The sequence below is a fragment of the Mandrillus leucophaeus genome, unplaced genomic scaffold (assembly GCF_000951045.1).
Source record: "Mandrillus leucophaeus isolate KB7577 unplaced genomic scaffold, Mleu.le_1.0 Scaffold264, whole genome shotgun sequence".
Lineage (NCBI taxonomy): Eukaryota > Metazoa > Chordata > Mammalia > Primates > Cercopithecidae > Mandrillus > Mandrillus leucophaeus.
Window position 1 is genome coordinate 1,729,524 of NW_012102743.1, and position 17,465 is coordinate 1,746,988.

The following is a 17,465-nucleotide window of genomic DNA, read 5'->3' on the forward strand; positions in this document are numbered from 1 at the left end:
AGGCAGAGGTTGCAGTGAGCCAAGACTGTGCCATTGCACTCCAGCCTGGACAACAAGAGTGAAACTCTGACTCCAAAAAAAAAAAAAAAAAAAAAAGTTGTTTTTATACTATATACTGTAGTCTGTTAAGTGTGCAATAGCATTATGTCTAAAAAAAAACAATGTGCACAGCTTAATTGCTAAAAAATGCTGACACAGAGATATGAAGTAAGCACATGTGGTTGGAAAAATGGTGCTGACAGACTTGTTTGACACAGGGTTGTCACAAACCTTCCATTTGTAAAAGGCGCAGTATCTGTGAGGTGCAATAAAGTGAAATGCAACAAAAAGAGGTATGCCTCTAAGGTGCAAGTAAAAGAAAGGAACGAGGAATAAAAAGGGAACACTGCTTCACTGGCCCTCTGGGGTCCTCAAGGAAATGCACCGAAGAGAGGTTTACTTCATGGTATCAGGTGGACCCATTACCTGTGCCAGGTGTCGCCACTGTGACCATATTTTACAGCAGTCTCTTTCATTCACCTCTACCCAAAGGCAATGAAAAGCATGTTTCTCCTTTTTCAAAATGGTATGGTTAGGGAGCCTGGGGTCACTGAGGAATTTATAAAGGAGGGATTTTTAGCAATGTCTATTAAATTGTATATAAATTTACATACAACTTAATAGGCACTGCTTAAAACGTACCTCTTAAACAAACTACATCCTACCTCACAGATAACACTTGCTCATACTAGACCTATCTGATTCCAGACAGCCCATTCACTTTAGAAATTAAAAGTCATCCTCAATACACTGCACAGACTTCAGCATTATTCCTGTCTCTTATACACATCTAGATGTGTATAAGAGACAGGGGTTTCACTGTGTTCGACAGGATGGTCTCCGTCTCTTGACCTCGTGATCCCTCGGCCTCCCAAAGTGCTGGGATTACAGGCGTGAGCCACCACGCCTAGCCAAAAAAGTATTTTTAAATTTGTTATTGTTTTTTCAGAGATGAGGTCTCACTGTGTTGCCCAGGCTGGTCTCAAACTCCTGAGCTCAAGTGATCCCTCGGCCTCCCAAAGTGCTGGGATTATAGACGTGAGCCACCACGCCTAGCCAAAAAAGTATTTTTAAATTTGTTATTGTTTCAGAGATGAGGTCTCACTGTGTTGCCCAGGCTGGTCTCAAACTCCTGAGCTCAAGTGATCCCTCGGCCTCCCAAAGTGCTGGGATTATAGACGTGAGCCACCACGCCTGGCCCTGAACTGTACTTTTAAAAATGGTTAAGATGGTAATTTTTCTATGTTTTTTACCACAATTAAAGAAAAAAGATAGTGTAGGCTCTGGAATCAGACCATCTGGATTCGAATACTAGCAAAATGTTTAATGAGTTACCTGGCTCACAGTAAGTGCTTGGTGAACATTAGCCACTAATTATAAGTTAGTATTTTAACTGGTGATTACGGCAAATCAGTGTGCATGTTTTTCAAGAGCCATGATTGACAGTTATACGTGCCTTTGATTGGTGAAATGGGAAGGCAGTTATAAATAAAGTTTGGTAGAAAAAATGACCATTTCTAATAATAAGACATTCTGATAACTGAATATCATTAAGCACAAAATAAGGTTAATCTCTCTTGCCTCAAAATTAGGTCCACTCCTGTGGATTTATCATGTCACTTAGTTTAAAGATCCAGACCCTTTTGTATTGTTTTTTCAAACCTTTAAAAACTTTTTAACATTTAAAGTTATTTGTGTATATATAAATACACGTTTTTCTTAAAATGATCAAGAATCCATTCTATACATTATCCTATTTATATAAAGGTTTTTCTTTCATTACTGATTTCAGCAAATACTTGCAAAGCCCTATGCTGTCAGCAATTTTGACTCTTGTTCATTTTCTTCCTAACGTATCTGCTCAAAACTGTACCTAATTTTAATAGTTGTACGTCAATAGTTAAGGACAATGAAGGGGAAAAAATAACAAAATGAAACAGAAAGTTAAAGTAATAGAAAGTGAATTAAAAAAAAACATACCTATCCACTTTTTGCAACAAGCAAGTTTACAACAAGCAAGAAGTCTATTAGAGACTAAGTTCTTAGCTGTCAAAAACAAACTCACCAGTTATCAGGTTAGAAAATGGATACTCATTCTGTAAGATCAAATCCAAAGAACAGCACAAGCACTGAGAGCAGCAGGGGGTTATGAGTTGTCTAACCTGCATGGGATTAATCCTAACCGAGCGTTCGAAGCACTCTACACACTCTTGAAACTCCTTGTTCCGAAGATGAAGGAGGGCTTTGGAGCGCTGCGCACGAGCACTGCGGTACCGGGACAACTCCCAGGCTTTGTCATAGCAAGAATGGTCTCCAAGGACATCTCCAAGCAAGCAGTATAAACTTGGTGTTTCTTTTTTCTCCAACTCTTGTCTAAGGATCTCTTCTGCCTAGAAACAATAGAAATAATGAAATTGCTTAAGAGCGACTAACTGCTATTTTTTTTTTTTTTTAGCAAATACACATCTTTAATCTCACACAATCCAAATTTTTATTTTCAACGTTTGAGATTTCTTATTTCACACATCAAGGACACAGGTTGAGTAAGAGGACCAATACAAAATAAATACAGGCATACCTCAGAGATATTTCAGGTTTGGTTCCAGACCACCGCAATAAAGTGAATATTGCAATAAAGCAAGTCACAAAGTTTTTGGTTTCTAGGATATATATAATTTGTTTTTGGCCGGACATGGTGGCTCACGCCTGGAATCCCAGAATTTTGGGAAGCTGAGGCGGGTGGATCACCTGACGTCAGGAGTTCAAGACCAGCCTGGCCAACATGATGAAACCCTGTCTCTACTAAAAATACAAAAATTAGCCGGGCATGGTGGCGGTTGCCTGCCTGTAATCCCAGTTTATTGGGTGGGAGGCTGAGGCAGGAGAATCACTTGAACCCAGGAGGCAGAGGTTGCAGTGAGCCAAGACTGTGCCATTGCACTCCAGCCTGGACAACAAGAGTGAAACTCTGACTCCAAAAAAAAAAAAAAAAAAAAAAGTTGTTTTTATACTATATACTGTAGTCTGTTAAGTGTGCAATAGCATTATGTCTAAAAAAAAACAATGTGCACAGCTTAATTGCTAAAAAATGCTGACACAGAGATATGAAGTAAGCACATGTGGTTGGAAAAATGGTGCTGACAGACTTGTTTGACACAGGGTTGTCACAAACCTTCCATTTGTAAAAGGCGCAGTATCTGTGAGGTGCAATAAAGTGAAATGCAACAAAAAGAGGTATGCCTCTAAGGTGCAAGTAAAAGAAAGGAACGAGGAATAAAAAGGGAACACTGCTTCACTGGCCCTCTGGGGTCCTCAAGGAAATGCACCGAAGAGAGGTTTACTTCATGGTATCAGGTGGACCCATTACCTGTGCCAGGTGTCGCCACTGTGACCATATTTTACAGCAGTCTCTTTCATTCACCTCTACCCAAAGGCAATGAAAAGCATGTTTCTCCTTTTTCAAAATGGTATGGTTAGGGAGCCTGGGGTCACTGAGGAATTTATAAAGGAGGGATTTTTAGCAATGTCTATTAAATTGTATATAAATTTACATACAACTTAATAGGCACTGCTTAAAACGTACCTCTTAAACAAACTACATCCTACCTCACAGATAACACTTGCTCATACTAGACCTATCTGATTCCAGACAGCCCATTCACTTTAGAAATTAAAAGTCATCCTCAATACACTGCACAGACTTCAGCATTATTCTCGTATGTGCACAGTTTGGAGCTACCTCATCACTCAGGCTAATTGTGTACTTGTTGCCACTACTCCTCAACTCCCTCCCACCGCCATGTCCACCACCCCACTTCTGATAAATTTCAACATAGAGCGAGCAGCACAGTAGCAGGTCTACTTAGCATCCTCATACACACATCTTCACGTAAACAGCAGTGGTGCTGCCAAGGATGCTAAGATAGCCATTGCCAAAATGGATGTACATATCTAGGAAAGCCATCCTTTAGTAGCTAAAATGAGACTTTAAAGCCCCTAACATACATCAGTTGGCAATCCGAAAGTCTGTACGTTTGATTTTCTTTAGATGGGCATATCTTTACTCCTTAAGCAGTCTAATGTTTGTGAAATCTTTTAAAAGAAGACTGTGCTTCTAAAAGTGTCTTTGGATGTTGGCTCCTCTGCATTTCTGATATAGTACAGGTTATGTATGCTTTTAGACCTAATCTAAAAGTGAAACTGGAATTTATAAAACAGTTTCTAAGAAAAAATAATGCTAAGTCCCAAATAGGCAAAATAAACATAAAGTTTTAGAATATAATCCATGTAATTCCTCTCTTCAAACATAATACAATAGCTATTGAAGTATCTAACTATAACTCTAGTCACCTATAAAGAGACGTATTCAACCATAGACTGTAGCCGCAGCAGAATTTTTGCTGAAATCATCTTACCACGTGATTGAAGGCATATCTCTTGACAGCCTGGTATTGACGGTATGGTACCCACATCACCCTAGAAATTCTGGAAGCCAATTCACCTAATAAATTTCTTTGTGCTTTAGCCAGTTACAGTGTACTGTAGTGGTCTGTAATTAAACAATGACCATTATAGTAACTGGGTATAGGAATCATTTCAGGCAATGTACTCCTAGGGCAAATGGAAATATGTGATTGGTATCTGATCTGGTTGGGTTTGAAGACAGAGAGGCTGCAGTGATCATGAGGGGGTGAAACACTGGTAGTCCATGATATCCCGTGATGAAAGAATTACTTAAGTTATCATGTGTGGTAACGGAACTAAGACACCTACCTAATGCATGGCTTTGTGTATTGAGTGATAGGAGATTATGAGGGAATACAACAACTGTGAGGTAAGTTGGCTGTTTACAAGTTCACTAGACAGCTCAAAGAAAGCAAATGACATTCAGTGTTTTAAATCCCCCAGGTCAGAGAACCAGGGAATTTCTATGATTATCTAGAAGAATTTATTTTCCCCTGCAGCTACCAACCTGGTATAGCCAAAATCAAAAGTAGGTAGATACTGCTCCTATAGGATAGCTCAATTAAAATGTAGAATGAATTGTTTTATTAGTTCTTTTATTTTTTATTTATTTTTATTTTTTGTTTTATTTTTATTTTTGAGATGGAGTCTTGCTTCTGTCACCCAGGCTGGAGTGCACTGGCATGACCTCGGCTCACTGCAACCTCCGCCTCCCGGGTTCAAGAGATTCTCCAGCCTCAGCCTCCCGAGTAGCTGGGATTACAGGCATGTACCACCACATCCAGCTAATTTTTGTATTTTTCAGTAGAGAGGGAGTTTCACCATGTTGGCCAGGCTGGTCTCAAACTCCTGATCTCAAGTGATCTGCCCACCTTAGCCTCTCAGAGGGCTGGGATACAGGTGTGAGCCACCGTGCCTGGCCCAGTTTCACTAGTTCGATGTGAATGTTAGGGCATTTGGGCTCGACGCAGTGGCTCAAGCCTGTAATGGAGGCCAATGTGAGTGGATCATTTGAGGCCAGGAGTTCAAGGCCAGCCTGGCCACCATAGTGAAACCCTGTCTCTACTAACGATACAAAAATTAGCTGGGCATGGTGGCACACACCTGTAATCCCAGCTACTCAGGAAGCTGAGGCAAGAGAACCACTTGAGCCTGGGAGGCAGAGTGGGAGGCAGAAGTTGCAGTGACCTGTGATCAAGCCACTGCACTCTAGCCTGGGTGACAGAGAGACACTCTGTCTCCAAAAAAAAAAAAAAAAAAAAGTTAGGGTATTTGATTGGATTAATCGAGTATGCTTTAGTCTTCCATTTTATTTTCTCTATTGGCTTTCAGTTATACATCATTTTATACTCTTTAGCGATTGCTCTGGGTGAGCGTGGGACTATGGTAAAAGTGACACTATGCGACTTTCAAAGCTGGGGTATAACAGGCCAATCAGCCTCTGTGTGGTTCTCTTGGAATCCTCCTTGGAGTCCTGAGCTGCTCGGTAAGTAGCCCTACTCCCTGCAGTCACCATGCTGTGAAGAAGCCCTAGCTAATTCATGTGTAGAAATCCCACTGAGAGGCCCTGACATTAGATGAAGACAGCTGTTCAGCCAGTCTCCAAGTGTCCGAGACCCGCCACCATCTGATTGCAACTACATGAGTGATGCCAGACCACTGCTCAGTCAAACCCTTCCTAAATTCCTGTTCTACAGAAACCATGAGAGAGAAACAATGATTGTTGTTGTTTTAAGCCACTAAGTTTTGTGTAGGTTTGTTACACAGCAATAGGAACTGCAACCATTGTTTAAAGAAAGGGTAAGTCTAGTACCAGTTACTTCATCCTGGCCAGGAGCAGAAAAGGGCACTGATTATGAAAGAGAAGGATCCAAGGATTTAAATGGAGACATTTGGAAGGATTTAAATAACAGAAATTACCCAAATCTACTAAGTTTCCTATACCAGCAGAGTGTATCTAATAAGACTAGTGCTACTTTGCTTAAAGACACCATAATGACTGTACCCTTCCATCCCTCATTGCCTCCAGACATAAAAATAAACCAACATGCAAAAAGAACGGTTCATTTTGTTAATTTACAGAGGGAAAACCTTGGGACCATATGGTAAAAGAGATTCTAACCATGCTAGACCAGAAAGAAAAAGGATCATAAATTAAATCAGGCTGAATTAAGATATTCATCAGAAATTTTTGATTCGCAGTGCTAACTCAAGCAGCTGGGGATGGTTCTAAATTATTTGCTCAACTGCTTGACTAAAATCTGGACTCAAATGTGGCCAAAACTAAACAAAGTTGAGATGCCAGAAATTCCTTTGTGTAATGTACAGGAAGGCATCCAACAACTTAGAACAAAAAGGCTGTTGTCAATTTATCACTTGCAACCTTCTCATCTACCCCTAACTATGTCCCCAACAAGGCCAAGAGGATATTCCTTTTACATTTTAAATGGGAGAACCAGCATTTTTGAAAAGTGCTATGGTAGATGTTCCGTGTAAGCTGGGGAAAAGCATGGACGTCCTTTGTTGAAAAGGGTTTCTTGATTTTAATGGGGGTAATTAGAACCCAGGGTGGGAGAGACTTGCTGATAGCACTGAACCTAGAAGCATGATGAGCACAGTTATTTGCAATAAGCATGGCCAGAGAGATAATTAGATAATTAGGTTGGACTAGCATGGATCTTACTTGAGTAGTGACTGACTGATCCTGATACTTCAGTTCCAAACTAGATGGGCAGCTGATGAAGTTCAAACTTGATATGTATGACATTACATTTAAAAAATTCTAGGTTTGGAGACCAGATGCCTGACCTGAGTCTCCATGCTAAGACATTGTCTCTCACCCAGTTCCTATCTTTGAGTCACTTCAAAGACTCACAGCCTTTTACAAAAAATAAACAAGAAGCCAATACCATTCAGGAAGGACTCTGGAATAACATAACAAGGATATATCATAGCTCTTCTCTAGCATTTTCCCAAGAAGTAAACATAAATATTTGCCAAATAATTGTATCCTGGGGAAATAGAAATACCCCATCTTCTTAGGGTTAGCTCTTAATGTTAACCCTTTGGGACTCAGAATATCATCATGATGAGTGGTTGGGTTAATGAAAGTCTATCCATCCCATGGTAGGCCCAGTAAGTTTCTGAATCTACCTGGTGGTGATTTCTCTAGTTCCCTTCTCTTCCCTCCACTGTAAATGTACAGTGAATTAGATATATTAAACAACCAGCAGATTCTCTAGTAAGTGCTACTACAGTATAAAGGGCCAAGCAAAAGCCCCTGAAGTGTACTCTTCTCATTAAAAGAGTAAACTCAAAGCAACACTGCATATCTAGTAAACCAGAGATTGGTGCCACTATCAAAAACGTGTGTGTGTGTGTGTGTGAGTGTGTCTCTGTGTGTGTGTGTGTGTGTGTGTGTGGTTTAACCTACCCATTTAAACTGAGCAGAACAAAAATGGGTCCTGGAAAATGTCATGGATTATGATAAACTTAACATAGTGGTGGCTCTGATTACAGCTACTGTTCTGGACATAATCTCTGCTGGAATAAATCATTACATGGGAAGCAGGGTACTGATACAGCAAATGTTCTTTTCTCTACACAATAACCAGACAACACCAGATGTAGCAGCCTTTTACCAGCACAGAGAGAAGAACACTTGTCCTATCTTGCCTCAGAACAACATGGACTTTATGATATAATTTAATCTTCAAGGAACTTGATTGTCTCACCATTCATTCCATGGTCTTGATGACATCATGCTAACAGAACACAAACTAAGATTTAAAAAACTTCTGTGCCAATGTCAACTGAAAACCAATTAAAAATTATCATATAGTTGATATTAATACTTAGGGAAATCTTGAATTTATAAAAATCCATTTGATATATCGCCTCTAAGGAACTCATCTATTAAACAAATCAAGGTTTGTTAAATTAAATATTTAATGTTATATGTTGTAAGAATGCTTTAATATCTTATATTCCATTTGAAGAAACTTTTAAAAAGTTTCCCCATGTCAGAAACCCTTCTTTATGTAAAACAGTCTATGGAATAATCTGTACCTGCTAGTATGTTGCAACTTTCCAAATAAGTAAATTCCCAAGTTAAACAACTAAACCCTTGCATAGTCATATGTACTGGATTACACTATGTCAACTTGCTTAAACTGGAAACTGTTTCCTAAAATCCCTTTTCCTTCTGATTTCATGTTAGAGTTCATCATGGGAGAACCTATTAAGGATTTGAAAGGCAGAAGTGAAGCAACAGCCTTTACTCTTGGAAAGTTGTCATGGTCTAATACGGTAACAAACAAGATGTGGAGATGCTCTGCAGATCCCAGATCCCATGCTCTGTGTGTCTACCTTGTCCTTCCAACTGCTGGCTCTGCTGACCTACAGCAACCTCAGGCCCCCATGAGACATTTGCTGTGTGGACTCACAGGGTTAATAGCTATATAGATATAACGGCTTTCCATAGATCCCTCCACAAGCCCCTGCTTCATGGTCCCATTTCAATGGCTGAAAGTATTTGGCTTCTTGGATTTCCCTTAAGTTCTGACTTACCCACTTGTGCCAATGTGTCAAGTGAACTAGTCAATGATTCTTGCCCTGATCTTCTGATTCCCTCTTCCATACCTTCATTTCCCTAGCTCTTCTCACATGTGTGTTAAGATTCAACTCCTTTAGTAAGCCCCTTATTCTCTAAAATACTCAAAGTGGCTCTGCTTCCATAAAACAGGCCTAAGTGATAAAATCTTTTTTTTTTCCCCTACTTCTACCTTTTAAACTTATGTATTCTTCCATTTGGTAGTAATATATAGGTTAGTTTTTATCCAGTTCGTTCTTAAATGCAGTAATCCCTACAATAATTCCAAGTAGTATACATTAACATGCCCATTTTTGAGAGAAGGAAATAAAGCTTAGATTTCTTAGTCAATTGGTCACCCACAACCCAAAGAACACTAAGTTAAAAAGCAGGAACTTGATTCTAGGTTCAACACTATTCCACAGGTGGACATAACAGTATAAGGACATCTGAAAATTCCCTCCACTATAAAATAACCAGAAAACTGGCCCAAAGTGTCAGAACCAACATTTTCAGAACTCTGAAAATTAACCAAAGACTTGCAATAATACAGGAAGCATTTATTCAAGAGAAACGGCTAAATCTTGGTAAGAAGAGCAAGCTTCATGGCATTTCAACTTGTACCATTCCAACCCCCTCTTCTCCAGTTCTGTAGTAGCCTTGAAAACCAAGAGCCTGCAATCATCGTGATAATTAGTGGCCTGGCAGCCACTGGAGGGGGCAGAATGGATTTGAAATACTTTTAAAACTGCATTCCCGGAAAACTGTCATCATATGCCCAGTCTAGTGGTTCCCTGGAAAAGCTCACTTGCAAGACTGTCTTTATTTGACCTAATTCTAAGCTTGCCCAGTGAAAAGCCTTTCAAAAAACAACTAGAAATGACTGATTAATTTTGCAGTTGCCTGAGATGGTAAATAACAGTTGGGGCAAACAAATACAAAGAAACAAGACAGTATGTTTATACAGGGAAAAGGTAATCAACAGAAACTATCCCTGAGGATGCCCAGATATTAGACTTACTAAACGAACACTTAAAATCAACTATTTTAAGTAATCCCCAGTACAGGCATTAAGAATATAACTCAGGCCGGGGACGGTGGCTCATGCCTATAATCCCAGCACTTTGGGAGGCTGAAGCAGGCGGATCTCCTGAGGTCAGGAGTTTGCGACCAGTCTGGCCAACACGGTGAAACCCCGTCTCCACTAAAAATACAAAAATTAGCCGGGCATGGTGGCGTGCGCCTGTAATCCCAGCTACCCATGAGGCTGAGCAGGAGAATCGCTGAAACCCGGGAGGCAGAGGCTGCAGTGAGCCGAGATCACACCACTGCACTCCAGCCTGGGTAACAGGGCAAGACTCCACCTCAAAAGAAAAAAAAAAAAGAATTGTTAGAACAAAGGCATATTTTTATGATAAAATGTTCATTCCATCAAGAAAGATGTAACAATCACAAATACATGTGCCGCTAAAAGAACTCCAAATTGCATGAAGCAAAAACTGAAAGAACTAAAAAGAAAAATAAATAATCGAACAATAGTATTTGGAGATGTCAATACCTAACGTTTAAAAATGGACAGAAGAACTACACAAAAGATGTAAGTAGAAGACTTGAATAAGGCTATAAACCAACTAGACCTAACAGACATTGAAAGAACACTCTAGCCAACAGCAGAATGCACATTCTTGTCAAGTGCATATAAACATTCTCCAGGATGTACTATATGACAGGCCACAAAACAAGTCTCAACAAATGTTGAGACAAAAGACGGAAGTCATACAAAGTATGTTCTCCAACCACAATTGGGATAAAATTCAAAATCAATAACAAAAGGTATTTTGCGGAAATTAAACAATATACTCTTAAATAATCAATGAAATGAAATTACAACAAAATTAAAAACACTTTGAGATTAATAAAAACAAAACCAAAATGTGCTGAAACTTATGGGATGTAGCAAAAGCCTGATGCAATGGAAATTTATACCTATAAATGCCTATATTGAAAAAAAAGTTTTCAAATCAATAATCTAACCTTCCGCCAAAAGTCACTAGAAAAAGAACAGCAAACTAAACCCAAAGCAAGCAGAAGAAAGGAAATAAAAATTAGGGTATAAATTTAAAAAACAGAGGATCAAAAAAAATAGAGAAAATAAAAAAACCAAAAGTTAAATCTTTAAAATCAAACTACTAAAATTAGAAAGAAAAGAGGAGACATTACTATCAATCTAACAGAAATAAAAAGGATTACAGGGAAATACTATACTCCCCAGGTATCCTACACTGAAAATAGGATCCAAGGCTCAGACATCAAATCACACTCTCAAAGAATCTGCTTGTTTAAAAACACCACTCTACAAATATTTATTCTACTTCAAACTATACCGTATTATAGATTGTGAAGATTTACCAGAGTCTAATACCTAGTATTCTGCAACCATTGCAAAGAAGACAAAATAAATATAAACAGTTCCCAACTTACAATGGTCTGACATACAATTTTTTAAATTTACAAAGGTAAAAAAGCAATACACATTTGGTAGGCACTGTACATCAAGTACTCAAAAAATCATTCTGCTTTTCACTTTAAACTGCATAAGATACAGAACACTTTATTACAAAACAGGTTTTGTGTTACATTATTTTGCCCAACTTTAAGCTAATGTGTTTTGAGCACATTTAAGGTAGACTAGGATAAACTATGACATTCAGTAAGTTAGGTGTATTAAATGCTTTTTATATTTATAATTATTTTCAACTTGGGTTTGTTGGGAGGTAACCCCATTGTAAGTCAAGAAGCATCTGTATACAAATGAAAAATGAAATCATAAGCAGAAAAATCTTCACATTTGGAAATGCTAGGGTACTCAGGATTTCATATATTTCCTCCACCAATTCCCACCTACCACAACTCTTTTAAGAATGAGGAACATGGTGGATGGTGTGTAACTTGTTGCTACCCAACAGTACCAGTTCCGGATATTCTATTCACTGCAGGATGGGTCTGAAGGGCCAGAGTGTGTAGTTTTCCAGAGAAGGTGAGAAACACCAGAGCAGTCACCCTGCTTGGTCTGAACTGACTTCTTCTTTCCTCAAATTCTATCCCACATTTTTGTGTTAGATAAGTTAATTCTTTCTCCTTGAGATCTTATACCTCTTCTTTCTGCCAACAAAATTATCTTTCCCAAGGGCAATGCTTGCAGTATTTCCTTTCTTCAGCTAGTCATATTGCATTCCTCATTCTTCTTCACTCTTTCCAAAATGTTCTGTTTTCTCTGTCTTCCTCCACTTATCCACTCAATTTACATAATTTATGACCAAATAATGAGCTACAAAAGATGTGCCCAATGAACATAAATAAAGTACCAGGGCCTACATAACATCACTTCTGCAATATCAAAATGTGAATGGCCAGAAATCTTCACAGAATGCAAAAGCTTTAGAATTTCTGGCTATGGGTTACTATTTCCCCACGGGAATATACAGATGTGCTTTTTTTTTTTTTTTGAGATGGAGTTTCACTCTTGTTGCCAAGACTGGAGTGCAATGGCGCAATCTCAGCTCACTGCAACCTCTGCCCCTCAGGTTCAAGCAATTCTCCTGCCTCAGCCTCCCAAGTAGCTGGGATTACAGGCATGTGCTGCCACGCCCAGAGAATTTTTTGTATTTTTAGTAGAGTCAGGGTTTCACCATGTTGGCCAGGCTGGTTTCAAACTCCTGACTTCAGGTGATCCATCCGCCTCGGCCTCTCAAAGTGTGCTGGGATTACAGGTGTGAGCCACTGTGCCCGGCCAGATGTGCATTATTATACAATGCAAGAAACTTTCCATCTAAATGTCTATTAAAAATAATAAAAATACATTCCCCAAACAAACAAAAACACATTTAAATGGGCAACTGATTGCCATGAACCTGCAGCGCTTGGACGAATCTTGTCAGATGCAAACTCCAAAGATCATTACCCACCGACATACATACAAATCTAAGCTGTTTCAACAATCTGTTGTAATCCCACATAACTAATCATTAATTTTAATACTTTTTTTCGGCAATGACTATGCGTAAGCAGTGAATCTCAGCATAAAGCTAAGTTGGCCGAGACTTAAGCAGAACCTGTGATTACAACCAGAATAACACGCTGTTTACTTGACCAGGGAAACCTGCACTATTTAGAGTAAGGGTCATACCCTAAATTGCCCAGAGATGCATGCCAATTTTTGAGATGAATGTAGTGGGCTGGTAGATGAGCATCCTAAGGAAAGAGTCACTGCTTAGCTCCAGCCAGTTAGGACACCAATGTGGGACTCTGACCGCTCAGTGTTTCCACATCTTTCAATTCTTTAAGAGAGGCCAAGAAATCTAGAATTTTTTTAGGTGAGATATCCTTAAAATATTTATTTATGTATTTATTTATTTCAAAACACTGTGTAAGGCAAACAAACTGCCTCTCTGGCCTATATTCACCCATAAGCTGCCAGTTTGCAACTTCAGATTTAGGTCATTAAACTCCCACCCCACAGTGGACATCACAGTTGCTTTTGTCCTATTTAGCATCCCTTCCCTGATCTTCTGAAAATTGAACTCCTCTTCCCTGAGGAAAACCCACTCCATGCGTGGTCCAGGTAGTTCCTATCAGATGAGAGGGCAGAAGGCACATGACTCAAGCCCTTCAGTCTTCCACTGAAACTTTCTTTAGAGATGTGGAATTGACTATATTTTTCCACTGAGATTACTAACTTGGGTTTCCTGTGGCCATGACGTCTGCCTCAGGGAGAGAGCTACAAAGTCCTGATGATATCATCTGAGCCCCTGCAGGAGCTCTCATGCGAAGTCTACTAGAATTTTCAGTTGCAAGAACCAATAAAACTTCCTTTTTTGCCTAAGCTAGTATGTGTTAATTATTTTACAATCAAAAGAGTTTTAACATATTGCTTAAAAAATTGTGTTGCATAATAGAGTTTATAGACTTCCAACTACAAGAAGATCTGTGAGGATATATGTGCTTTTTTTTTTTTTTTTCCCCCCGAGACGAAGTCTCACCCTGTCACCCAGGCTGGCATGATCTTGGCCCACTGCAAACTCCACCTCCCAGGCTCAAACGATTCTCCTGCCTCAGCCTCCTGAGTAGCTGAGATTACAGGTGCCCACCACCATGCCCAGCTAATTTTTGTATTTTTAGTAGAGATCGGGTTTCACCATGTTAGTGGGATGGTCTCAAACTCCTGACATTGTGATCCGCCTTCCTAAGCGTTGGGATTACAGGCGGGAGCCACCTCGACCGGCCATGGATGTACGTGCTTTTAATCAGATAGTTCAAATGTCAAATCTACTTACTAAATGAATGACCATGAACAAGTTAAACTAACATTTTGAGAGTTTGTTCTTCATTTTTGGCTTACCTACCTCAGAGAGGCTGAACGAAGCAGTAAGCCCTAAACTGTTTATCTTCTTCCTCAACTCCTTCCATTAGAAAACCAGACTGGAAAGCAAGACACTTGAGGTTGCCCTACCTCTAGGAAAAGGGGACTTGAAAGAGCTTCGAGGAACATTAATATTTTCCATAAATAATCACACTGGTCAACTGTGTAGTTTCTCCAAAAACAGAAAAATTGCCGTTATCAACTATTTAAATAGATGATTACAGAACTTGGCCAAGAAGAAGCAAGAAAGTGAGGTCAAAGAGAAAAAAATTACTGATAGTAGAAGATCAAAACTAAATTTTTCCACATAAGGCTAATTTCAACCAAACATTGGATTTTTTATTAAAAGTGTGGAAAATCACAGGAGCCCTAGAAATCTCAGAAAGGAATCTATGCAAGATACAAACCAAGGGGATCATTGCTTTAGAACAGGACAGCAGAGAAAGAAATATGTAGCTAGAAATATGAGAGCCACATAGAATTTGGAATCTGTATATACTTTTATCTTAGCACTGTCATACTAAAATATTCGCTCATGTGTATCTATCATATCAGACTATAACTGTGTTGGGAGTAAGCTTTGTCTACTAGTCATCTTTGGAATATCCCTATCCAGCAAACAGTAGGTAGTCTATAAACGTTGGATGAACTCAACTGGAAATAATACTAAAGTCACAAAGGGCTAATGGTATTTTCTAAGGTCCTTCAGATTCTAAACAGAAACATAAAAGATCCTTCCCATTTGGGAACAACGGGAGAACTCCTTTAGGTGACATGCTCTAGCTAAAATCAATACTGAGTATCACCATATGACTAAATTAGGACAGATCTAACAAAAATTTATCCTAGTAAATAGAGATGTCATATAACAGAATCTGAATTTCACATGCCCTTCTAACCAAATAGTGATAACTAGGAAGCAACGCTTCTTAGGACTATAAACACAGAGGAGTAAAATTGATGGCCTGAAAGGGGATTTTGGGTATTTGAGGGGTTCCCCATCCTGGTGGTGTATTTTCTGATCAAACAGTCCAGTGCTGAAAACTGAGAATTTCAGATATGTGCAAGCAAAGGAACTAATATATTGAAAACCTGCCATATTGGGGCTCATTTATATTTATGATGATATGGTTTTCTACAAGTTGTTATGTGGGAAATTTGAGATTTGCGGGAGGGAAGATCCTACCCTAAGCACTACTAGGATTCCAGGAAGCATTCTGTCAGAGGTGAAGCCTTGGGTTTGGGGTAAAGAATATGGGTGAAAAATGAAGCTAAGCCTCCAGTGAAAAGGTAGACAAAATATTTCAGGAAAATTTTTCATACTTGAGTGAGAAGGAATGATCAAAACAAACTACCCTTTTTGGCTGTGATCTGTGCCTAAACTTTGTGAATTAGCGGAAATTTTGTGAATTAATGGAAAGAATTAAAATTCTAATGTGTGATAAGAGTGGTTCTTATCTGATCTTGCATCTGGTCAGTATATTAGGAAGCGAAACTGGCAGATCAACAACTATAGGAAGCCCTCCATGTAAAAAATGAAGGGGAAAAAAACAAGCTCTAGACCCAGAAATGATTCCAACTATGAAGAGCATCTTTGAGGACTACATGAAGAGCAAAATTAGGCTTAATAAACACAGGTTTGCTCCAGGGGAATGGAGAAAAGGCAGGCTAAGAACTTAAGGTTCCCCAATTAGCCAGATTTGGCCTCTTGACAACAGCTTTAGGATTAAAAAAAAAAAAAAAAGGCACACATGGGACTCAGAAAACATTGGCCATAGTCTAATTCTAGCCTTCTACCTTGAAGCAGAGAGCAAAAATGGATTCTGATTCTATTGAAGAGGCTGGTTCTCAACAGGGAGACTGACCACTGAAAGGTGCTCTACGTCCTCAATATAGTACATAAAGATGACAGGGGCACAGCTGACAGAACTCCAAAGCACGTTTCACTCTCACCAAGAACAACCCTTTTAGCAGAATGGCAATTTACTCCAAGTCTAAATTCTTATTCTATGAGCAGCAACTGAGAGCTGACAAGTGCAAAACGCTTTGCCCCACCCGTCAGACACTCCCAGCTAGACTTCTGTGTGGTGGTGCCTACTCCCACTTACTCTCTCATGGAGCCAAATGTTCACTAATTGCTTTTCACAGTTATATGTGTGACAACACCATGCTCTGGCTTGATTTTTTAAAAGTTACTTGCCAACATAAATACTCAAGGTCCAATATGAAACAGAGTAATTAAAAACAGGCCTTATTATTCAATTAGTTGATCATCTCTTATTTGCATTACTAATTTATATTTTCAATTATTTTGCCTATTTTTCTCAATCAAGTGAGCACAACAGGTTTTAACTTACAAAGCTAATATCCAATTTTTAAGGGATTAAAAATAACCATGACAGGAGGCAGGTGTGGGGAAAGGGGTACCGGCTTTAAAGGAAAGAAAGGTCTGAGCTCATATTCCAAAACTGCCACTTAGTAATGCTAATCAGTAAAGGGACAAAAACAACCCATATTTTGTGGGTTGTTATGAATAGCATATGACAATTATAAAATAATTATATAAAGAATGCGGTACATATAAGGCACTCAAAATATAGCATTACATAATAATATGCTCACAGTGTCCTTAGCATTTACTCAGCAAGAATCAAAATTCTTGAAGGTTTGCTCCTATTTCTACTCCTAAAGTTAGAAGGTTCAAATGGGAGCAGAGGAATCTCATAATTTGTTTTTGGAGAGAGAAGAGTAAAGCAGTGGTTGGAGAGGTATCTTCTGCCACCTGCAGATATTCTTAAGGAGTGTCCTACATGGAGATTGCTTCAATGAGATAACTATTCAGTGATCACTTACTAGTTACTCATCCAGCAAATATGATTGACTTCTTGCTACATGCCAGAACTTTGCTAGGTTCTGGGGCAACAGCTGTTTCTTGTTTTTCATTTTTTGTTT

General features: G+C 39.0%; 1 protein-coding gene across 2 annotated transcripts in view; it reads right to left on the minus strand.

Moving 5' to 3' along the window:
* The window catches only part of TTC27 (tetratricopeptide repeat domain 27), a 230,546-nt gene that overhangs the window by 71,590 nt on the left and 141,491 nt on the right, over window positions 1-17,465 (minus strand). For both annotated transcript variants that reach the window (XM_011984236.1, XM_011984237.1), the window contains exon 13: window positions 2,202-2,429. In XM_011984236.1, coding sequence (XP_011839626.1) covers window positions 2,202-2,429 — 228 coding nt within the window. The remainder of the gene's footprint in view (window positions 1-2,201; window positions 2,430-17,465) is intronic.